Source organism: Sphaerodactylus townsendi, linkage group LG01 (assembly GCF_021028975.2).
Source record: "Sphaerodactylus townsendi isolate TG3544 linkage group LG01, MPM_Stown_v2.3, whole genome shotgun sequence".
Taxonomy (NCBI): domain Eukaryota; kingdom Metazoa; phylum Chordata; class Lepidosauria; order Squamata; family Sphaerodactylidae; genus Sphaerodactylus; species Sphaerodactylus townsendi.
Window position 1 is genome coordinate 33,496,705 of NC_059425.1, and position 24,653 is coordinate 33,521,357.

At 46.1% G+C, this 24,653-nt stretch overlaps 1 protein-coding gene across 1 annotated transcript in view; it reads right to left on the reverse strand.

The window, feature by feature from the left end:
• Positions 1-662: 662 nt before the first annotated feature.
• Positions 663-24,653, reverse strand: part of PINX1 (PIN2 (TERF1) interacting telomerase inhibitor 1) — a 64,597-nt gene continuing 40,606 nt past the window's right edge. The window contains exon 7 of the mRNA XM_048517352.1: positions 663-3,221. Coding sequence (XP_048373309.1) covers positions 2,643-3,221 — 579 coding nt within the window. The 3' untranslated portion in view covers positions 663-2,642. The remainder of the gene's footprint in view (positions 3,222-24,653) is intronic.

The window sequence follows — 24,653 nt, forward strand, 5'->3', positions numbered from 1 at the left end:
TCGGTCACTGCACAGGTAGACAGCTATTTCATGAATCTTGTCTATCCCTTTGTATAGTTATCTGTGTATGTAACTGTCATCCACTGGAAGTGAATTCCATGCTTTGACTACTTAGAGTGAACATGTCTTACGTGGCATTTTACTTCAAGAATAGAAATGTAGGTTTGGAGTCCATGCCCTACGAAGAGAGGCTTAGGGAGCTGGGGATGTTCAGTCTGGAGAAGCTTAGATTAAGGGGTGACATGATAGCCATGTTTAAATATTTGAAGAGATGTCATGTCGAAGAGGGAGCAAGCTTGTTTTCTGCTGCCTCAGAGACTAGGACATGGAGTAATGGATTTAAGGTGCAGGAAAAGAGATTCTAGGAAGAACTTCCTGACCATCAGGGATGTTCGACAGTGGAATTCACTGCCTTGGAGAGTTGGGGAGTCTCCTTCTTTGGAGGTTTTTAAAGAGAGGCTGGATGGCCATTTGTCAGGTGTGCTTTGATTGTGTGTTCCTGCATTGCAGGGGGTTGGACTTGATGGCCCTTGTGGTCTCTTCCAACTCTATGATTCTTTGACTCTCCTTTCACCTGAATTTCATTTCTGTGGTAAGCTTCACATTCTACCCATAAGAGATCAAAGCTCAGAGGAAAAAAAGGCACACACGCACACACACACTTTTCACTTAAGGCCTTTGTACTAAGTTTTATTTTGTTCTTCAGAAGACTGCAAAGGGAGGAAGAAAGTCACAAATAGCCAAACGGGCCAATTTTGAGTTAGAAATGAAGGTTAAAGGGTATATTTTGGTTACTGCATTAGTAGACAGGGACCCACTGTTTCATCTGGAGTAATTTATTTCCTGCATTCACATACACCATATCCTTTTGACGTGTGCACACAAAATGAGAGGAATGCAGTTTTTTGCAAAATTACAATCATCCCCTCCCCCATAATCTCTGCCACACCATTTCTATAGAGCTCTGCTATAGGCTATTGATGGCTCATGGGTTCAAAACTCATGGTAGCAAGGCCACGCCCCATGCCATTGCAGGTGCCAACTGCATCTGCATACTGCCTTGTGAAAGCAACTTGAAAATTTCATTTAACCCATACATTTTATAAATGAACTTGGCACTGAGGAAAAGAAACGTGAAAACACATATTGTTATTTTGGTAGATATTCAGAAGAATTAACCCATACATTTTATAAATGAACTTGGCACTGAGGAAAAGAAACGTGAAAACACATATTGTTATTTTGGTAGATATTCAGAAGAATTAATGTAGGCTTATTCAACGACACAACTAAACACAATCTCCACAAACAAACAATATCAATATCCTCATCTTTCACTGATAACCACCATGACCCCTTCCCCCCCCCCCCTCCCACGCCCCCAACTGTTGGGATGGATTTCTGGAGGAGTGTCCGTGCGAACAGGTCAAGGTCTCAGCATGATATAAAAACGGGGCCAAGTAGAATTGTTCACACAATGCCACGTTGTAGGTAGCAAAAAAGATTCTGCCTTAGGAAGATGGTAATTTTATTCAGAATTTGATATAAGTAACTTATATTCAGGGACTCTTGACTGGCATTACAAAGAGACTAGAAGCATAACCTTGCTAGTTCCAAGCTTTGTACGAAGTATAATGACTGTGTACTGCTGAAACACGAGAATCCACCTGATTTGATCGTTGAATAAACCTATAATATTGCTCAATGTGGCTCTACCGTGAAAGCTGGGATCTAGCCTGTGTGTCTCATTTTTAAAAAATGACAGCCTGAACAGTATAGTTAACACCATATACTCATAAATTAGGCGTTCTTTTGCAGAAGAGACAGGGAAATTTGTGACATTATACCCCACAGATACACTGGAAGGCCAAATGCTTCATACAGAGGGAATAATCAAGGGCAGTTTGGACAGTTTCTCAAGAGTACCAGATGCAGGAGTTGCAGATATTTGAAACAGGACTGGCTGCAAGAGAAAAAAAAGGGGGGGGGGAATCTCCCCCCCCCCCCAAATTCCATGACCTTTTCCTGTGGCTGGAAATACAAAGCTGCAACTGGGTGGGGGGCAATTTTCCTGGCCTGCAATGCGCACGGGAGTATGCAACAGTATAAAGACTTCAAGAGATTAAATGTTGGAATTAAAAATGGACCCCTATCTACATTGCAGAGGAATAGCAGACAGAGATGTTAAAACCAATCCTGGAGAAAACTGAGCGAAAAGATTCTCTGTGGTGTGAGAAGTGCTGTAGGGTCTCTTGTCTTGGCCTCCTGGTAATGGGTCACCAGGAACTTTCTCAGCAAGATAACAGGCACCATCCCTGGATATTGGGGAAGCAGGAATTAAAGAAGAGTTAATTAGCCAAGTTGGAAACCCTCATTTACAAAAGTGGTTCTGAGCGCAACAGAACACTGCTTCAAACACCTTGACTGCTTTCCTGATGCTGCTTTTCCTCTGCTTAACAGTACCAGACCTTCAATCTCAATAGTGAGAAGGTACAACCAACCAGTCATGGCCTTAAAAGCAGTTCCAACACTATTCCAACAGGTTCATGAATACATTTGGATACCAGGTTAATGGGTTTGCTTAACCAAAAAATAATCCAACTTCAAAAGATAACCTAGTGTCAAAAGTCTCAAGAATTGTGTCAACTAAAGAGTTTCTCTTTCTTCTTTCTCCTGCTGCCTTCTTGGACATCTTCAGTTGTATCTCTACTGAGCTTTCTGTGCTTCTTCTTGTTCTTTTTCTTTGGTTTTGGTACTTCAGAGTCACAGTTTTCCACACTAGATGTTTGAGTGAAACATGATCCCCTCTCCTGGATGTCATGTTGGGATTCACTGGAGGCAAGACTGCCCAGGTCCAAGCGTTTAGATTTCTTCTTCTTCTTCTTCAGCTTCTCTGTGTCCAGCTCACCCATAAGTACCTTGGGACATCTCACCTTTGGTTCTTCATGGCTGTTCTCATTCTCAGGCCCAGCGAGGGTGTGGCTCTTTCTCTTCTTCATCTGGGATCCCAAATGCTCTCGCTGCTCTGCCACCACTGGAGGTGGATCAGGTGACCAGATGGCTCCCCCATCCCGGGCTTTCTTCAGTTTTGCCATGCGCTTAGCAAAATACTCCTGCACAGTAAGAGTGCTAGTTACAATATTGTCAGTTTCGACTTGTGCCCGTAGGTCATTTCCCTTCTTTGGGTCCTTCTCTAGAAAGTCGGCATCAGCAACATCTTCCTGCAAAGTAAAAGAGGAATATAGCTGCTTAGAAATGAGGGCAGCAAACAGACCATAAAAGGGCAGTTTTCTCCAGCCATTACCTCTTCTGGTGTTCTTGGTAACACTCAGGACAGGAAAATATCCCATGCGGCACTAACTAAGAAGCTGAAGTTTTCTGGTGTCTCTGCTGAATTTATTAACAAAGTAGACCCCAGATTACAGAAACATAAAACAAAACTGCTTCACACACTGATTGCTCTCCTGATACTGCTTTTCCTCTGCTTACAGTACCAGACCTTCAATCTCAATGGTGAGAAGGCACAACCAACCAGTCATGGCCTTAAAAGTTTATGAACCTTCTGAATATACTATTGGGTACATGACAGCAGGTTCATTCGATACAGCTAATTTTGTACTGTGCAAAGGGCTTTTCAGACTCAGTGTCTGGGTGAAGGAAAATCTTTTATTCCTGGTTTCTTTAGGAGGCCTGAATTCTTCCCCATCTTGGCCATTTCCTCTATCCAAAACACACATTCCCACAGTTGGCCACATGAAGCTTCTCCCATCCCAGGAGGGAGGAAGGTACCCTCAGATTGATAATCCCTGAGATCCTTAACTGTTAAATAAAGGGTTGTCACCTGATAAAAAATTAGGCATTTTAAATTTATTAAAACAGCACAAGTTGACACATAGAAGCAATTTCGAAGGAAGGAAATTTCTGTGGTTGTTAGGTGATGCAACAGGCATCATCTTTGAAAAGGCGCGCCCTGCAGTACAAGAGAGAATCTCTTGCAAGATGATGCCTGCCGCGCACAGATCATCATAAGTATCTACAAAAATTTATTAGCAACAAAAACGCTTAGATAATTGGCACTACCTTTTAAAAACTAGATTAACTAACGAAAAACTCTGAATGAATAATGGCACAGCCTTGGTTCCACGGCAGGGTTTTTTTTTTTTTTTAAAAAATGGATTGGTACCCTGTGCTTCCGCCACAGAGAAGAGGTTCATTCACATGGGACCTGCCCCATTTAGGCTGCTATGGAACACTACCTCAGCAATAACAGCTGCTGATCTCACATCGGTCTATGTGGCAAAATGCAGCAAAGATTGTGGAGCATCTCGCATGTTACAAGCGGATTATGAATTATTAGCACAAAGCCCACAAACAGTAAGTCTTTCAGGATCGGGGAGACTCAGTTTCGAACCCGCACTCCGCCACAGAAGCTTGCTGAGTGTCCTTAGGTCAATACTCTTAGCCTAACCTACCTCATAAGGTTATTGTGAGGATGAAATGGAAGAGAGGGGGAAAAAAGATATTTTAGGTATCCACTGGGGAGGAAGGCAAGATATAAATCATGGAATCGTACAGTTGGGAGAGACCCCAAGGGCCATCAAGTCTAACCCCCTGAGGTGCAGGAATACATGGAGTAAAAAAGTAAAGGTAGTCCTCTGTGCAAGCACTAGTCATAGGTGTCAAACTTGCGGCCCATCATGCTGGCAGGGGATGATGGGAACTGTAGTCCATAACATCTGGAGGGGCGCGAATTTGACACCTGTGTACTAGATCATTACTATGCATGGGGGGATGTCACATTACATTTACAAGGCAGACTTCGTTGATGTGGTGGTTTGCCACTGCCTTCCCCAGTTGTCTACACTTTACCCCCAGCATGCTGGGTACTCATTTTAGTGACCTCGGAAGGATGGAAGACTGAGTCAACCATGAGCTGGCTACTTCAAACTGACTTTCATCGGAACTGAACTCAGGTGGTGATCATAGCTTGGACTGCAGTAGAGCAGCTTATCAATCTATGCCACAGGGCTCCTCATAAGTAGAGCAGACAGAGAAATAAATAAGGAAATAATTAAACCAGAAGGAACTAAATGTGGAAATCTGTATGATACGGAACCAGTGATTACCAAACTTCAGAAAGCTGTGGAACTCAAATTGTTTGACTCCAAAGGTTGGGGGGATTTTAATATGTAACCCCTCCCTTTTAGGAGTAACAGTTTCCTGCTCTCAGGAGAACTCACCCACTGTGCTTCTGCATGGATTGCTATGTTGAGCGAGGCTCCTGATTGGATGGAGGCCAGCTCAGAACAGAGACTCATACCAAGATCAACGCAATCTTCTCTAGAGGTGGGAGAAGACTGCATGCTTGCAACACATCTGATGCAGAGGTGGGGCTGAATTACCTACTCCCAGTGCTGGCTGATTACCAATGCAGGCAAAGCTACAGGTATGAATCACACAGAGATGCTGAAGGCAGCCTCTTTGAGTTAGAGCTCACAGCTGAAAGGAGCCTTTAATCAAATTGTCATGGCACGCAGTTTGGCTTGGCTGAATGAGGACCCAATGTTAGTGAGGGAGTTGCCATGATAAGCAACGCAGTGAGGAGGAAGTTTCCTGGCAAGAAAGCATGTGAAGGATGGAGTCCAACAGAACCAAAGGGCTTCTGGATTTCTGAGAGCACCTGAAAACCTCTGGGTCAGTCTCCTTTTCTTTTTTAAAGGCAACATTTGCTCTCATGAGCATCCCCCAGTCTGAACATCACTTCCTGTAATAGGTACAATTTGCAGCAGCCGATGTCCTAAGCAGGGCAGGAGCACTGTGTCAGGGGAGAAGCTGGGTGTCATGTAGGATGGGGCGCACAACTCAAATTATTCTGAGAGGAACTTCTAGGTTTTCATTCACTCAAGAGGGCTGTGTTGCTGTATCATCCGGGAAAGCATTTTTATCCAGTACGTTCCTTTTAGCATTCTCAGCTAATTCTGCCTCTCTGAATCCTATGATGCAAATTCTTCTCTCCCTCTGGGAGCTGCCACCTCCCCCCCCACCCAACCATCCCAGCTTTATCCTATCCTATGCTCTTTTTGTCTCTGGGGCCCTCAATCCTTCACAATCCCCCCATTCGTAGGCCTTTTTGCACCCCACAGCATAATCACAAGTCTCTCTGCAGATTTAGTGTACCATTCCACCGATTTTCCCCATCTATTTCACTGCATATCTCTTCAACACTCTATGTGTCTTCCAAAACCATTTTGATCAATACTACATCAAACACACTATTGTAGACACTTCCCATGTCTTATACTCTTTCCTAGATGTATATAAGGATCTTCACGATTATTATGCAACCTTATATATAAATGTTAAACCAATAATCCTTCAGGCTAATTGGCCACTGCTTTCAGACCTGATCTCGCCATTTTCTTGACCTGAAGAATGGCTTCACATCTCTATTTGGAAAGGGGAGAGGGCTTGCCCTCTACACCCAGTGCCCCCCTACATGGTGCATACTTGGCTTGGGATATGAACTGGCAGGGAACAAGGGGTATGTTTTAAAGTCCCACCCAGAAGCTCCAAGACACTCCCCCTTCCTAGATGGATGGAGACATGGATTAGTCTGGTAATATAAAAATCAATGCCTTTAAAAAAAATTGTTTTCTTGACTTAAATCAGATTTTTAAAATTTAAATCAGATTTTTTTGATAAAATGCTTTCTCAGTAAAAGTCTATCCAAACATAGTTCTTTATTTAAGATACATTATAGTTCCAAGATATCTCACCATGGAATTGAAAAAACGAAAACCTTTTTTGTCACCCTGTCACAGCTGACTTATGGTATCCCCCCCCCCTTTTTTCAACGTCAAGAGATGTTTGGTTTACCATTGCATGCCCTCGTGTCATGGCCCGGGCATTCCGTGGTGGTCGCTCATCCACATAATAGCCTGCTCAGGGCTGAGAGTGTGTGACTGGCCCAAGGGCACCCAGCAAGCTTCTACAGCACAAGTGGGCATCTGAACCTGGGTGTCCCAGGTCCCAGTCCAACACTTTAACTGGCACACCACACTAACTTTCCACTTTGAAACATAGATTATTAATTTGTAATTCTTTAGAATGAAACAATATACTCATATAATAGTTAAGACATTTATGTAGAATTCTTGTAACTCATGAATTGCGGGCCCAGTGCCATGTCATCCCAAAGGTTCTGTAATTATTTAGACTGGTACCTTTTATCTGCCCAATAAGATTTAGCGTACAGTTGAGAAGATGCTGCCGTTAAAGTTCTGCTCATGACCCAACTGAGCTCAATCTTGACAGAAGTAGGTTTCAGGTAGCCAACTCAAGGTTGACTCAGCCTTCCGTACTTCTGAGATTGGTGAAATGAGTGCCCAGCTTGTAGATGACTGGGGAAGGCAATGGCAAACCACCCCATAAACATAGTCTGCCTACTATACCTTGTGTTGTGGCATCAATTGAATTTGAGTCTTTGTTTTCTGATGCAGCTATAAAACTAACCTGAAAAGTTTCAAAACAAACCACTGTGTGAAATTTACTGCATCTCCCTTCTAAAAATGAAACCTGCATCTATTGCTGAGTTGTGAACATGCATCAAAGGTAGAACAACGAACCCTGTGAGAAGCAGAAGCTCTTCTCTGGAACCTCCTGACCAACCTACTTCATTGTTCTCTTTCTGACCTTGATTAAGAAGCTAGATGCCCCTGGCTGCTATATTAGAGCTCAAGGAGTTCTAATGGAGTCACAGCTCATCTCCTGACTACACAGGTAAGCTTCCCTGATGGAAACGGCAGCTTTGGCAGATGGGCCCTGTGGCATCATGCCCCTGCCGAGCTCCTTCACCCCTCCCCCACCCAACCTTCCAGGGATGTCCAAAGCCAGATTTGGCATCCCTAACCGTAACTTCCCTTGTCTCCTGCCTGTTGGTGTATTTTTAATCTGTAGGACTCATTCAACCCCAGTTGAGGGCTTTCAAATGCAACTCATGAATCTCAGCGAAAAAAACCAACAAAGCACCTGCTTAACTCACGCCTTCTGAATCCAGTTGGACTTAGATGTGCTGAAATCCAGCCGAACAGTGTGCGTTTCAAGTGGATGTTACTTTTTAGTGGCCATTACAATGGTGTTTTAAAAAACCCTGCCTCAGTCTGTTTGTGTGCTGTAAACGAACCAGACTTCTGGAGACCAGGTCTTGGATTTTCAAAAGGGGCAGGGGTGGCAGAGAAGGACATTTCGGCACATCTTTGGGCATCTGTTGTCCTTCCAACCTCAGAATGACTGACGCCACAGTTTACACAATGATGGACGCCTTCTCCCCCTCCCTGCCGCCACAATTACCTCCACGACCGAGGCCTGCTCCACCACAGATAAGCTGCCTTTGCACACTTTTTTTCTGTTTAACTTCCTTTGTGAATTCCTCCATCGACAAGGTAATGATGGTAATTGAGTGTAGATGAAGGAGGTATGGGGAGAGAAAATTAAACAGAAGTATCCCAGGATTTAATTACTTTCAAACCAACAGGAGACGTACACAAACTCCGTCTCTGCCCGGAACAGTGGAGTTCAGAGAAACCCATGATGCCTGAAAACAGGAACGCCAGCCAGAAACTCTGGTATCGATAGGAATTTTAATAACCACGGGCTGCTGAACAAGGAGCCAGCGGGGCATGGAGACAGGTAAAAGCCATGTCAGGCCCAAATCAAAACTCATACGTTCAATTCTGGGGCTCTCAGAGAGAGCCATTAATCACCCGACAAATACATGCAGATGCCAGGAACACTCCCCGTTTCCTCGCATGACAGACCTCCTCAGGAAGCCACGGAAACCAGGCAGAACGGAGTACAGCCATTTTGAAGTGGGCTTCCAAGGCCAGAGATTCAAAGGTTCGTCTTGCTTTCAAACTGGATTCTGTGGCCGCTGAAAGTTGCACAGGAGACATTACTGTGCTGTCACTATCCACAGGTGATTAAAAGTGAGGATTCCCCCAAGTCTTCTGTGATGGTCAATGGAAGCAGGGGTCCATGTTTGGCTGCTGAATGGCCAGCAAATGCCCCTTGATGTCAATGCCTCATGCCCACAGCTGCTCTTCATCTCAGATGCCACCTTTCACTACTCACTGGGCAGCATATGGGTCTATCACTGCGCCGCCGCCGCCGCCGCCGCCGCCGCCGCCGCCGCCGCCGCCGCAGCAGCAGCAGCAGCAGCAGCAGCAGCAGCAGTTGTTGACAACTACATCCATTCCTACTGGCCAAACAATTCCTTGGGCTAGGATGTTGTGGGTTCTCTGGGCTGTATGGCTGTGTTCCTGTAGCATTCTCTCCTGACGTTTCGCCTGCATAAGTGGCTGGCATCTTCAGAGGATCTGATGGCAATGCCATACAGCCTAGAAAACCCACAGCATCCTAGTGATTCCGGCCTTTGACAATCCTCTGGGCTGCTCGTCCAGCAGCTCAGATTTATCTAAGACATGTATTCCCTTGTAGTCATCAAGGTCGACACCCAAGATAGCTGACAAACAAAAGTTAAAAACCAAGTTAAAAACCGGAACACAGTAAAAAACTATCACACTCCAAATCACATAAGACAACAAGTGAGCTAGGTAACAACTGTAAAGCTGTGGGCCAGAATAAAATGGACTTCTAAAAGCATAACATTTAATAAAATTTAATAAAGCTCAGAAGGAGATTAAACTCGTTAACTAAAACCGGACAGCCAGGATGATGTGCAAAACTGTAAACTCGGAGACCCAAGTTTTAACCCCCACCCTCCCATGCAAGTGTAGTGGGTGACTCTAGGCCAAACTCTCTCAGCCTACCCTACCCTGCAGCATTGTTGAGGACAAAATGGAGGAAGGCCTCACTTTGAAGCCCCACTAGGGTGAAAAGGAAGGCATAGCTATCCAAATAAATACAATCGAAGCTCAGAAGAAGAACATGTTTTTGCTTGGCACTGAAAACCAACAGGGTTGGTACTAGGAGAAGCACTGTGGGAAGAGAGTGTTCCATTAGCATGAAGTGCACGCTAGACACGGAGAAGTGACAGCAAGAATCAGGACTGGAAATGATCCACTGGGACAATAAGTTCCAGGGTTCTGCCCAGAAGCCAATATTAAAAGGTGATGATAAAATCAGAAAGCCACCTAGGGAACCATCCAAGGAGAGCTAGGAAAAGATTTTATGGACTCAGTGATCAGATGAATAGTGGAAACCTATTCGTATGTCTGCTCTAGTCCTTCCCAGTATGAGAATAATAAAAGAAAACCATTTTAAAGTTTTATGGAAAGGAAACATGACTCCTGACAAGCCACGGGAGATCTATAAATTGACTAGTCCAAACAGTCCAAAGAGCGGCAGCATTGATGTGGCCACATATGTTGGATTGCACATACCTTGAGAATTATTGGGCAGATACAATCAAATATATTGAATGGATTATTAAGAGTGTAATTCCACAAAGTTTACACCTGGACCTGCTTGTAACAGCAAAAATCTAAAGAACTTTTCAAGACCAAACAGAAGAATCCTCAATACTATATAGGCATATGACCTATATTAGTACACTTAACTTGTAGAATATCCTTCACGCCAGTGAGAGTTTTAGGAAACACTGGGCCCTTTTGTTGGAGTAACTCAACATGAATTAAGTAGTAGTAAAATGGTTTAGCTCTGACAGGATAATATGAATTACAGCACCTTTGGGGTAATTTCTGCTCTTTTTGAATTTCACTTTGAGAAAGTCTGAGGGTTGGATGCCGCCATTTTCATCAGGCAAACTCGTCCAAAATCCGTTTCTTGCTGTAGCTGCCATCCTACATGGCTTTTGCTCGGGCAGGTCCCATGAACCTCAGCACACCATTTTTGGTGATTAAAGTGAACACTCTCCTCTCCCTTTCACCTGCAGAAAAGCTGGCTGCATTCAACCCTGTATCTGTATTTTAAGCGTGCAAATTCAGGCTCTGGCTTTATGTATTTCAAAATGTATAGTAAACGATCTTAACAAACACCTCCAACCCACATGAAAGCATGCCAGCGACTAGAGGCAGGCAGCCAAAGATGCGGTTGGTGATTTCAAAGCAATGAACTTTCTCCTGCCCACTATAGGTCTCTCTTCAGATTTCTCTTCTTGGCTTTCTGCCCCTGTCTCATTCCTCTGGGCCATTCCTCTCCCATCTCTTATTTTTCACCCTGCACCTGTCGCTTTCCTTTATCATTTCGTTTCTTCTTTCCGAAGTCCATCTTTCCTCGGTCTTCTCTCTGTCCTGCCTCTCTGTCTGATCTGAGCAGCCAATGGCATCCAGAAGCTCTTTTGCCTGTTTTGCTTCTCCGTGACATCATGGTAACACACTCGATCACTGCAAGACCTTCTCCTTCCCCACAGTCATGAGAGTTCTGACTGCATTACAATAAAAATGGACCGCAAGCAGGGAGACATGGGTTCAAACTCCCATCCGGACACAAAGCTTACCTCGTTCAGCCACTACCGTGTTTCCCTGAAAATAAGACAGGATCTTATAATAATTTTTGCTCCAAAAGATGCATTAGGGCTTATTTTCAGGGGATATCTTATTTTTTCCCATGATTTTGCGCCCCTCACGTGACCAGATCAGCTGCGTTGGGGAATCTGTAACTAGGGCTTATTTTTGGAGTAAGGGTCCTCCAAAAATCCCCAAAAAATCATGCTAGGGCTTATTTTCAGGGTAGGTCTTATTTTTGGGGAAACAGGGTAGTTCTCATTCCACCCTACCTTAAACGGTTACTGCTAGACAAAATTGAGAATAGTAAAAACTATGCATATCTCCATGAGTACTGTGAAGCAAATGTAACAAAATAAAAGTAAAATGGAGTTTTTGCAAACCTTAAAGCATAGGTGTCGAACTCGTGGCCCTCCAGGTGTTATGGACTACAGTTCCCATCACCCTCTGCCAGCATGATGCTGGCAGAGAATGATGGGAACTGTAGTCCATAACATCTGGAGGGCCGCAAGTTCAACACTTATGCCTTAAAGGAAACTTTATGCCTTAAAGTTCAACACTTATGCCTTAAAGGAAATCTCTGATAAGCCTCCTGTCTCAAGCCCACCACTACTCTAGTATATTTTCTGTTCAAGTTATTGTTCTGGGCAAGCTTCCTTTGAGGACAACTAGTTCTGATGTCTCTATGCATTGAGAGTGATTGAATAAACCAGTAACTCCTAATGGCAGAGAAGCAACAGGATGACCTGCCCTTTATGAAGAAAGATTGCAAGATTGCAAAGCCAGATCAGAGAATTCATGCAAACCCAGAGTAAATAGCCTCTTATGTGCCTGGGCGTTTTAGCTCCCAGAAGACTATAATTGGTTTTAAGGGTTATTTTTCACAACATACTAACCCTCTTGAGATGGCTGTCATGTTGAATGCGGAGTAAGCCTTCATCAGATGCATGGAAAGTTATGAAAATGGTACAGATGCACATACAGCTGGGACTATGTGATGGCTGTGGGGTGAGTGACTGTTTTGCAAAGTGAGTTGAGCAGACACTCATCTCCCTTTGATGAATATCTTTTTGCATTTTAATTTGCAGTGGCACAGATCAAGTCAAAGCATGACCTCCTAGGGACTTGAACTGTGGAAAAATTGTCCTCCAGCCCAGCATGATGGAGTAACCTGTATGTAATTGTGCTGATTTCAAAAACTGGGCCACCAGTTATGGATTGGTTGTGCAAGTCTGAGAAGCGAAAGTCTCTTGGGAGTGGACAACATGGATTAGCCTAATTGTTAACAGTCATCTTGCTGTGAGGAATGGAAGGACCATTTCCAGAAATGTGGAAGAGAAAGATTCAGTTCCAATTATGGTCTTTAAGATCATACCGATGCTCTAACAAACAAGGAAGATCCCATGAAATTGCCTTGCAATGATTCAGATTACTGTGCCATTGAGCTCGGCACTGTCTGATGCACAGTATCTCAGGCAAAGGAAGATCCTTCCCCACGATCAAAATCCTTTACAATGACTGAATCTGGGCCTTTCTGCATGCAGAACAAGAGCCTTACCAGTTAGCTACAGCCACCCCTTCCCCATCATTCCTCTGTCATTTTAGGGTACGTACTGTACTATAATCTCCCATTTATTGAACATTTATCAACAGGCTCTAGAGACAGAGGCGTATCTAGGGCAAGGCAGCCAGGGCATGTGCCCTGCACAGCACTTGAAGGGGGGCACACTCAGCATACACTCCCTCCCCACACTGATGCAGGTGGGACCAGCTTTAAACTGCAGGCTCCGCCTCCAAAGTCCACATTTCATTGGTGGACCGGCCAAAGTTGAACTATGGGGTTGGCCTGGCTGGGTCTGCCTCGGAAACTCTGCCTCCAAAGTCACACGGGGAGGTGGCTAGACCGCAGGGGTGAGGTTAGGGATTTCCAGCCGCCGGTGTGGGAGGGGGTCTCATTGGCGCCGACCCCCTCTGTTCGCAGTCTGGGGGTCCACCTGGATTCGTCTCTCTCAATGGAGACCCAGGTGGCCCATACAACCCGGACTGCATTTTTCCATCTTTCACGCTTCCAGGCCCGGGCGGGTTGGCTCCCCTTCCTCTCCCAGGCGGATCTGGCCACTGTGATCCATGCAACGGTCACCTCCAGGCTGGACTATTGTAACTCGCTGTACGCCGGCCTTCCCTTGCGTTTGATTCGGAAGTTAAAACTGGTCCAACATGCGGCAGCACGCCTGCTCCACCAGGAGGCGCCTTCAGAGAACAACACATCCAGCCTGTGCTTGGCGACCAGCTGCATTTGGCTCCCGGGTTGAATTCGAATCATCTTCAAGGTGTGGGTTTTGACCCTTTAAGGCTTCTGGCTTGCTGACCTGGGGACTCCTCATTGCACCTTCAGGGACCGTGATCACCCCATATGTCCCAACTTCGGCTCTCTGCGCTTCTCTGCAGAGGCTAACTTACTGGTGGCTCCCCGGCCCCTCTATGATGCGGGGCTGGCCTCCCACGCTGGCCACAGGACCTTTACGGCACTGGCTCCGGCCTGGTGGGAGACACCCTTCCTCCAGCTTGTCCGGGGCCCTGGGACCTGGGTGAGTTCCGCAGGGCCTGTAAGACTGTGTTGTTCCACCGGGCCTTTGGAGTGTCCAGCTGCTGATATGGTGCCCCCTTACTGCCCTGCCCCTAGGGCAGTTACATCAGGGTCCCCTCATATTGAGGGGCCCCACCGTCCCCCCTCATGGGGGTAGGTTTTAAATTGGGGTCGGATGCCTTTTATTATGTATTATGGTTTTTTGCTGTTTTATGAGTTTTAAGCTATTTTATGGATTACTATTAATGTTTGTTACCGCTGTTTTAAAGATTTTAGTGACTTGTTTTACCATGTTTTATGCTGTACACCGCCCAGAGCCCCTAGAGGATGGGGCGGTATAAAAGTTTAATAAATAAATAAATAAATAAAATAAATAAAACTGGACCTGGCCATGCTGCAAGGGGGGGAGGGGTTTTCAGTGCTTGCCCTAGGTCAGTGGTGGCGAAACTATGGCACTCCAGATGTTCATGGACTACAATTCTCATCAGCCCAATTGGCCATGCTGGCAGGGCATGATGGGAACTGTAGTCCATGGACATCTGGAGTGCCATAGTTCGCCACCACGGCCCTAGGTGTTGTTTTCCACAGATACACCCCTGTTTGGAAATACCTATTTTACTCATCTCATGTGACCTTGTGCAAGCAGAGCAGTTGAGCTCACTCTGCTCCTGCAAGAACATGGGTATGTATTAGTATAAGATTTTCCCTAGTTTCTACTAGTTTAAATATATGGCAAGCTGCTCATGAGGTTATTAAAATTAGAAGCACTGGCTGTTCAGGGATGCCGGAAAATCTGTCTTTGTGAACTCCTTTTGTTATCAGGAGTTTTAATTCAATCCATATCGGATTCTTTTGGACACAGAGGATACAGAGAGACAGAAATTGAAACAGAAACACAAAATGGGGTGCAGGGAACAATTTTTCCCCTCTAGGACCAGACTGGGCCACACTAACGGTCTACAGGAGCAACCCACCTGTCCTGCTATCTTACAAACATAAACCAAACGAAATGCCAACAATAAGAGTGATGCATTCTTCTCACCAGCTTTTTGATAAATTAGGATTAACTCATTTCTCCAGGCCATGGTTCAATGGTACAGCATCTGGTACACATGCAGAAAGTCACAGGTTGAATTCTCTGGCGTCCCCAACTGAAAGGGCCAGGTAGTAGGAGATGTGAAAGATCTCTACTTGGAGATCAGAGTAGAGTTAAGAAGACCAATGCTCTCTGCTAACTATGTTTTTGGTTCTTTTAATTTGTTTTCTGTAATCCCAGAGACCTTCCTCTTCTTCCTTCTAAGTGTGCTCTAACTATACCGAAAATACACCTACTGTTCCTTAGCCTCTGCAGCACAACACTTAGTCACTTCTCCTTCCTGCTTTAAGGAAATGCCCACTGTTCAATTCTATGCAATGAAAACACACACCTGTTTTCTTTTCTATACAGCTCTTCCCACATATTCTCTAACACACATCATCTTAAAACTTCCAAAACATCTTAATCATAATTAAGGGGTAAGTAATGAAACATCTGTTACAAAAAAGGGAACCCCCCCTCCCTCACAACAACCTCACCTCAGAATCAACCCAACGCAGAAAAAATAAGCCCCAAGAAGCCCCAATCTAGCTAAGCACATGGTGAAAATTGAGCCTGAGGTGTCAAGTTAGATTGTCAAGATAAAGCTGTGTGGAAAAAATGATGCCATAGTGGGCTTGGGAAAACCCTGGAGACCGACAGGATTCCAGCAGGCTTCAGAAGAGGAAGCTGTGTCAACAAGAGAAGGGCCCGGCTTCCAAGAGATGAGGAAACCACATCGCTTTTGAAATTGGAAATAATCAGGCAACAAACGGGAGCGTTGGTTGTAACATTCAGGGAGGGGGTGGAGGAAGAAAATATCAATGTGTACATATTAAAAAAACTCAGCAACTGTACTTGATACAGCAACTTGTGTGTGTCAACAGATCCTTTTTTTTCCTCTTAAGACAGAAAGTTTCCAGAAGTAGTAAAAGGCAGATCCCACCCCCCCCCCCCAAACTGTGCAGATTTGTAGTTTGGGGGTAGGAAGAATTTGTCACCTTGTGCAATCAATTCTGTCCCAGGGTAGAAATGGCAACAGGCATTTCCTGTTTTGCAGCCCAGGCAATTGAGACAAGGCATGGCCTGCAAGAACATCTCAGAGACGGTCTTTAAAAGCTACTAGATTACTCATAAATGTAGCGGAAGGCTCATCCTTCAAATGCAAGTTTGCATGCCAAGGGCTGGGAAATCAGGGAGCCAAGCCTTTGCCAGTTCACCTAATCTCATCATTTCTCTGTGGTTGTGCAAGATGGATTTAAACACTATCATCAAACAGTGAGCTATCTCAAAACCGGGCAGCTTCTTCCCCTCCACAATGGACAGAACAAATTTCACAGAAGTAGGGTCTTCTTCTTTAAGGGGGGCTTCTGTGATTGTGCCGGTCCTATGTTCTGCTCCACACATCTGTACACACTGTCAGCACCTTTGCCTAGATCACAGCTGGAGGTCCATCAAATTCAGCATTCTGTTTCTCACCTCTGCTTTTTGAAACCTTCCGCCCATTAATATGGAGAATGAACATGGAGCTTCCATTTAACCATCAAGGTCAGACCCAACTCTTATCCATTTTGTCAAACACTCAGTTCAAACCTCTTCCGGCAGTGAATTCTAACACAAGTTCTATTTTTATCTTCCTGTTTTTTGGGTGGCACAGCTCCCCTTGCCCCCATTTTATCCTCAGAGCAACCCTGTGAGGTGGTACAGCTGACAGACAACTAGTTCAGGGTCACCCAGTGAAATTCATGCTTCCATAGGGTTTTGAACCTGGGTCTCCCCAGTCCAATCCCAAAGTTTCTCTAATGCCCTGCTTTACATGCAATGCAAAACCAAATAAAAAACACAACATTCTGTCATTGGTCTTGACCCAACTGCCAATCAACATTCCAGGTTGACCCCGAGATCTCATATTTGATTGACAACCCACAACAGGCATAAGCAGCCGCATGAATCCACAACCACCTTGAACTGCAATGTTTTGTTCCTAAAACAAATGCTGTTGCCAAGAGGAAGTTGAAGCTAGTGCCATTGAGCACACGGAGGTGGGGCTCAGCGGGAGAACTGACGGGTCCCAACAAAGCATGCAGTAAATCCGACCCAAGCTTTGCATCAAGACAGAAGGGCATGATGGGACATGTAGTTCCCACGGGACGCTCACCTCCACAGAGGCAACACCATCCCCAGGCAACAACTGAACTCTCTCCTGCAATATGAACCTTGGTTACCTCCAGCCAGAAAAGATTACTGATAATTCGCATCTAGATGTCATGTCAGTCTTGAGGGGTACAGAAAACGATGCTGACCTGTGTCTTGGCCTGTTGCTTTGCTTATTATGAAACCCTCAATGCCTCAAATCATCTGATAAGAATTACTGCGCAGAATTACTGAGGAATATCAAGTTTAAATTAAATTTGCAAAATTATTCAAAATGATTATATATTCGTTATTCCAAACCAAGGTGTTTCATACAGATGCTATGCACTTGAGATTTCATTGAGTGGGCAAGAGATTGAACAGTGGATCAAGGAATACCTTCTAGGGGTGTATCTACCTAAAATGGCGCCCAGAGGGTGGGGTGCAGTTGAAGGCTGTTGAGTGGGGTGAGCTGGCTTGCTCCACCACCCTCCCACAGGAAGGTTGGGTGTAGAGCTCCCCCACAACCTCCATGTGGAGGGGGATGGGGTGAGTGGGGGCAAGCTGGCTCATCCCACCCCTTCTTCACATGGAGGTCAGGTATGGGGCTGGCCCCACACCCGTCCTCCACATGGAGGGGAGAGCAGCAGGAGCCTGTTTGAGCCTGGCCCGGCCAGGCTTGGATCTTGCTCTGAGCAGCAGGCTTAGAGTCTTATTTTGTTGTACCTCATTCAAACCTGGTTTTCCTCCTGGCCCTTTTGGATAACCAAACAAGCTTAACAAATGCAGATACTTAACACAGGTATTACTTTATACGTATGTAAATCTACACAGTATACAGAGTGCACACTTTAAATAACCTGAATGTATTTTTTCCACAAGTACAAATCCCTGCCTATGCACCCATCATGCTCTGTAAAACCATCAGGTCGAGAAACTTCAGTTTTAAAAAGGGAGAAAACGGGCTATACAAATCAGTACTGGCTGCATATTCTCACTAACTTCTGCTGAAAACGATTTTTAATTTCAGACCGCCAGAATGGTCAGGAACTTGAAAACCCAATGACCCAAGAAAACACGTGTCAGAAAGATGTTGTCTGAATAGATTACTTTAATGGTTTTCTAAACTGTGCTTCGGGGGAACCTTGGGGTTCCCAAGAAGCTTATGTGAACAATGGACAAGTAGTTTCCCAAAAGGAGAACTCACCTGGCCAGTTCCCCTAACATCTGTAGCCTCTAGGGAATCTTGGGTACACTACGGGCTCCAGTTCTAGCCAGTGCCCCACATGAACTGGATGTGAACCCTGCACGATATACCCCAGAAATCTCTGCAACATCAGAAGTATAGCAAGAGAGGTTCAGGGGTTCCTCAGTCTGTCGCTTGTTGCAGGGAGTGTTCTGTAGGCTTGAAAGAGACAAGACTCTGATATTCCAAAATTTCCATGTGGAGCCTGGGATCTCGGTTGTTTTGGATGAACATACTTGGTGGCGGGTGCTGGCAGACCATGGCAATGCCCCCCAAACAGTTGCTTCTCACAGGGAGAAGGGCTGGCTGGAATCCCTTGGAAGGAGATTGAATGGAGGAGTTTTTGCAAGCAATGGGACTATGGCATGCCAACGGGCAATAAATACTGGCACAGAAGAGCCACTGGAACAGGATGAGAAGAAAGCGCCTCAGCTGTTGCATCATTCCTTAGCCACAGGCAAGGCAGAGCAAGCTGGGCTAGCAAACCCTGGAGAGAAGGGCAGAGGAAAGCGTCAGAAGGGACAGCAGAGGCAGGAACATCAGAGTACATCAAGGAAAGAATCAGTTACTCATCAGCATCATTTCCTTGTTGCTGATTCAAACTTGGCTCGACAACTAAACTGCACTTATCTCCTGGCTTGGTTACCAACAGAGTCCTGAACGCCAGTGGAGACGTTGGGGGGGAAAGGGGTGCGTCTCTCTGAACTGCTCAGTTGTGCCCACACTGGGGTCCTGCTTCTAATTCAACTTTCCTAGAGGACAGAGTGGTCCCCAGGTGAAGCAGGGCCTTGTGTGCTGTGGCCACAGAGCTTTGGAGCACTAGTCTATAAGGATGCTTTTTATCTCCCCTTCCTGTGTGCTATGCTAATAAGCGAAGATTGGTGCTTTTGTAAATGAATCTCTGTGGATAGGTCACGACAGGAAAAATACTAAGACTTGGATTTCACTGGGTTTTTGAAACTTTTCCAGTTCTTGAGTACACTTGTTTTGTGAACAGAAGCTAGAAGCAGAAGTTTTGTAAGGTAAACAGACATTAAATTGAAGTCTCCTTTTGTGCCATAGGAGAATTGCATACCTCTGCCCCCTACCACCATACTCTGGGTACCGGCCCACCATCTGCAGGTTTTACGTAAGTCTGAATCACACTCAGTGATGTTATGGGAGCCACCCTTCTTCTCTGCTGTGCTTTCTAGATATACCAACACAAAGGGAAGCATGACGCTCCACGGAACAGACCCCATTCCACTATGCAGGAAACAGCAAAGGCCGTCTTCCTTGTGCTGATTCTCTTGCCCCCTCCCTCATAAGGAGCAGTTCACACTTTTTCTGGAATGTACTGAATGATTAGTCACCCAGGGAAGAAACACCAAGTAATGCATGCATGAATTAGAATGACTCAAAAGCTCACTTCCAAGATTTTAAGCTCCTACTTGTTGCACTGAGAGGCAGCCTGCTGAGGAAAGCAGGCAGGTGACGACATCAAACCTCCTCTCCAGCACAAGGTTTCGGACAAATCACTCACTCACTCACTCACTCACTCACTCACTCACTCACTCACTCACTCACTCACTCACTCACTCACTCACTCACTCACTCACTCACTCACTCACTCACTCACTCACTCACTCACTCACTCACTCACTCACTCACTCACTCACTCACTCACTCACTCACTCACTCACTCACTCACTCACTCACTCACTCACTCACTCACTCACTCTCAGCCCATCCTCTGCAGAGGGCGGCTGTGACAACTGGAACAGGATTATGCCGTTGAGGCTACCTTGAGCTCTTTGGAGGAAGGACCAGATACAGTTGTGACAAATATTAAGTCTGGACAGAGTGCAGTTGGACCCTGCACCTATAGTCAGTTTGGGGGTATTCCTCGATGCCTCCCTGACAATGGAAACTCAGGTTGCACAGATAACTCACCTGGCAGTTTGTCATCTACGCCAGATGACACAATTGGCACGTTACCTGCCCCAAACGGACTCTGTCACAGTGATCCATGCAATGGTCACCTTGAGACTAGATTATTGCAACTATGCAAAGCTACCCGTGGGCCTTCTCCAGTGGCTCCAGCTGGTGCAGAATGAAGCAGAATGGGTTCTTACAGGGGTCCTGACAGCTGCTTTGGCTCTGGGTGGAGTATCAGGTTCAAAGTTCTGGAACTTTCCTTCAAAAACGTCTGGGGGTCAATGTACCCATGGGACTGTCTCTCCCAAAGAGCATGACACTCTGCAAATGAAAGAGTGCTGGTGATTGTGGCCCCAACCTGGTGGAACGCTCAGTCCAGTAAGACCAGGGCCCTGTGTGATCTGATGTAGTTCCGCAGGGCATGTAAGACGGAGCTGTTCTACCAGGCACATGGTTGAGGCAGCTACGGTTTTTCCATCAGTCTGGGCTCCCTCCCCCCTCCTGTTTTCTCAGTGCCGTGCAGTTAGAAAGTTTTAATATTTTAAAATGTTAAAAATGACCTCCATGGTTTTAAACGTATTTATTCTGGTTATGTTTTAAATGATTTTGGTCATGTATAACGGAAATGTATTGTCGAAGGCTTTCACGGCCGGAATCACTTGGGTGCTGTGTGGTTTCCGGGCTGTATGGCCGTGTTCTAGCAGCATTCTCTCCTGACGTTTTGCCTGCATCTGTGGCTGGCATCTTCAGAGGATCATCTTCAGAGATCCTGGATCATCTTCAGAGAGGATCATCTTCAGAGAGGATCATCTTCAGAGAGGAGCATCTTCAGAGATCCTCTGAAGATGCCAGCCACAGATGCAGGCGAAACGTCAGGAGAGAATGCTGCTAGAACACGGCCATACAGCCCGGAAACCACACAGCACCCAAATATAACGGAAATGTTGTGAGCCGCCCCAATCCCGTTGGAGAAGAGGCATGCAAGTCCAATAAGTGAATAAATAAATACAACGCAAAGAAATGCTTAATGGAGAAGTCTCTTGCAAGTGGGCACTGGCTTACCTGTCCACTCTTTAATCTTACCGATGTAGCATCAAGGCAACATATCTTTAGACATATTGTTACATCTGGGTAACAAAAACGAAGCACCAGCATACTGGAGGGGGATACACTACTGAGCAGCAATGTGTGAGAGCAAAATTTTGGGGTATGGGTGGACAATAAGCTAGATATGAGCAGCCAGTGTGATGCAGTAACAAAAAGGCTAGTGCGATCTTGTGTTGCATCAACAGGGGCATAACATTGAAATTGCAAAATGTCCTAGTCCTGCTGTACACTGCATCAGTCAGACTTCACCTGGAGTACTGTGTGCAGGTTCTGGGTGTCTCACTTCAAAAAGGATGTGGAGAGAAAGAAGCACGTACAGAGGAGAGTGATGAGGATGCTCAAGGGTCTGGAGACCAAGCACTATGAGGAAAGGTTGAAAGACTTATGCAGAGGTGTGAGGGTGGGGAATGGCGCCCGGGGAAAATGGTGCCCTCCCCTCCCCTCCCCTCCAGTTACCTTAGTTTAAAAGCAGCCTGGTAAGAACTATACTACCAAGGAAACCTTGCGAGCTCCAACTCCTGCGAAGTCCCATAAGTCCTGCAGGGAGTGGGGCTCGCAAGGTTTCCTGGGTAGTACAGTTCCCACCAGGCTGCTTTTAAACTAAGGTAACTGGGGGAAGGGGGAAATGGTAGGGGGAGCAGTGGGTGGTGCGGGAGGAAGGGATCAGGGGCAACTTTCTGGCCTCACCGGTGCGCCCGGTGCATGGTGCACCCCCCATCCCCTTGTAGCTACGCCTCTAGATTTATGAATGTCTAGTCTGGACAAGAGGAGACTGAATGGGGACATGATTGTTCTCTTTAAGTATTGGAAGGGCTTTTACTTAAGGAAGGGCAGGGAGCCATTCCTGCTGGCAGCAGAGGAGAGGACTCACAATAATGGGTTTAAATTATTGTGATGCAGAAAAGTTCCAACTGGATATTAGGAATTATTTTTTACAGTAAGAGTTATGCAATGATGGCATCAGCTACCTTGGGAGCTTCCCATCACTGTCAGTCTTTAAGCAGTGGCTGGACAAATACTTTTCAGGGATGTTCTCGACTGATCCTGCATTTGTAATTTTATATAAAATTAAAATCAAACATAGCAATGATTGCAAAGCTTGCCGCTCTTTTTCACAGCTGGCTGTTATGAACCAGTCCACATCCTCTCTGCTTACAACTCAGCATCCTCAGAGTACTGAGTGGGAAGAAAGGCTGCATGGTTTCCTATGACTTTCTTAAGAAAATCTGCCAAGATCTTTCAAAAGGCAAGGTGTCCATGACTTTAAAATAAAAACAACAGCTTTAAAAAGGAGATTAGACAGATTCATACGAGACCAGTCCATCAACAGCTGGTGACTGGCGACTGTAATGGCCAAGGCAAACTTCCTGTTCAGAGGCAGCACGTTTATTGATAACAGTTGTGGCTTTGGCCTCTGTGCTTCTACCTGTGGGCCTTCTAGGGGCGTGTGGTTGGCCACCGTGGGGCCTCAAGCATAGGTATCATGAGGGGAGGCTCAAGCCCTGGGCACAACTTGTGTGTGTGTGTGTGTGTGTGTGTGTGTGTGTGTGTGTGTGTGTGTGTGTAGGGAAATTAGGTCAGCTGCCCCGCCCCCACCCCTCAGGAGTGAGGAGTTGGGGCCACTTCCAGATGGTGGCTCACCCCAGGCCCAAGGGCAGAAGCCTTTGCAAAGCAGCCAGAACAGGTCTGGTGCCGGCCTGCTTCAAGAAACTGCACTGGATGCAGGTGAATGAAGGGGCACCCTGGCAGTGGTAGCAGTGGCAAGTGGAAGGGTGCTTGGGAAACCTCTCCTGTACCCCCCACTCCCATTTCCAACTCCTGAAGGGCCGCTGGAAAAAGAGGCTGTGACCGCAAAGGTCGCTGGAGGAGTATGGCTGAGTGTGTGTTTCCAGTAACTGCCACAGCGATCAGGCTGGAAAAGCCCTCAGTGGCAGCACAGGCTTGCAGAAAGCATGTATGTGGGCAAAAGCACATCCCACTCTCTGTATCCCCTGCCCCTGAAGGGAACCCCCTCACAGGTGAGAGAGGATGCCTGTCCAGCCCAGGGAGCTGCTCTCTGCTCTCTCTGTATGCCACAATGGCCGTGGCATGAGAGAGTTCTGCTCACAAGCGCTGCTTGGCCGGCTCCACATTTATAAATTTCCCCATTTTCAGGCCAGGCTCGTCTCAACACCATTCACAAGGCCTCCCCTGTTCGGGCAGGGTGGGGAGTGAGTGGTCCCCCTCCATGGCTTCCTTCTCCACAGAGGAAACTGACTGGGGATTCTCACCCCCTCCAGGCAAGGGGGGGCAAGTGGTAGGGGAAAGGGCTCAGCAACTCCCCCCATCTAAAAGCAGGAAGGGCGCTTTGTGGGGGAGTGTGGCTGTTGCTCACCTCTTCCTCCGGAGACCCTCTTTCTGTCGGTCTTTCTTTTTGATTTCATTTCTTTCCACCTTTCTTTTTTATTTTTCCCCTTTTGGTCTTTCTGTTCTTCTGATTTTCTGTCTTTTTAACTTTCCTTTTTTTCTGAGTTCATTCCTGTCTTTCTGCCTCTCTGTCTTTCTTTGTCTTCTTTCTGATTTTCCTTTTCCTTCCTTCCTTCCTTCCTTCCTTCCTTCCTTCCTTCCTTCCTTCCTTCCTTCCTTCCTTCCTTCCTCCCTCCCTCCCTCCCTCCCTCCCTCCCTCCCTCCCTCCCTCCCTCCCTCCCTCCCTACACAACTAGGGTGACTAGGCACTCCCCACAGACTCCACTACCTCTCTGTGGAGACTGTGCTGGGGCAGCAAAGTCTGGGGGGTAAATTTCCTTTTCTTTAGCTACACTTATGGCATCAGTACACTGAGGTCTTCTTATACACAACGCCAACCTATCAAATAAGCCTGATTGGAGAGTAATGTCCAAAGTTACCTGCTAGAGGAATCATTTACATGAAAACTGCTCGAAGACTGCATACGGGTAAACAAGAACAGACTGAAATGTTGTGTTCCCCTCCCCTGTTTGGATTGTTGGCGACTCAGAATGTGAGCCACTACTGGTGGAGCGGGCAGGGAGAAGAAGAAAGATGTAGACACAACTATGTTTGGAAACTGTTTCGTGGCAACCAGCGATCAAGTAACCAAGGAATTAC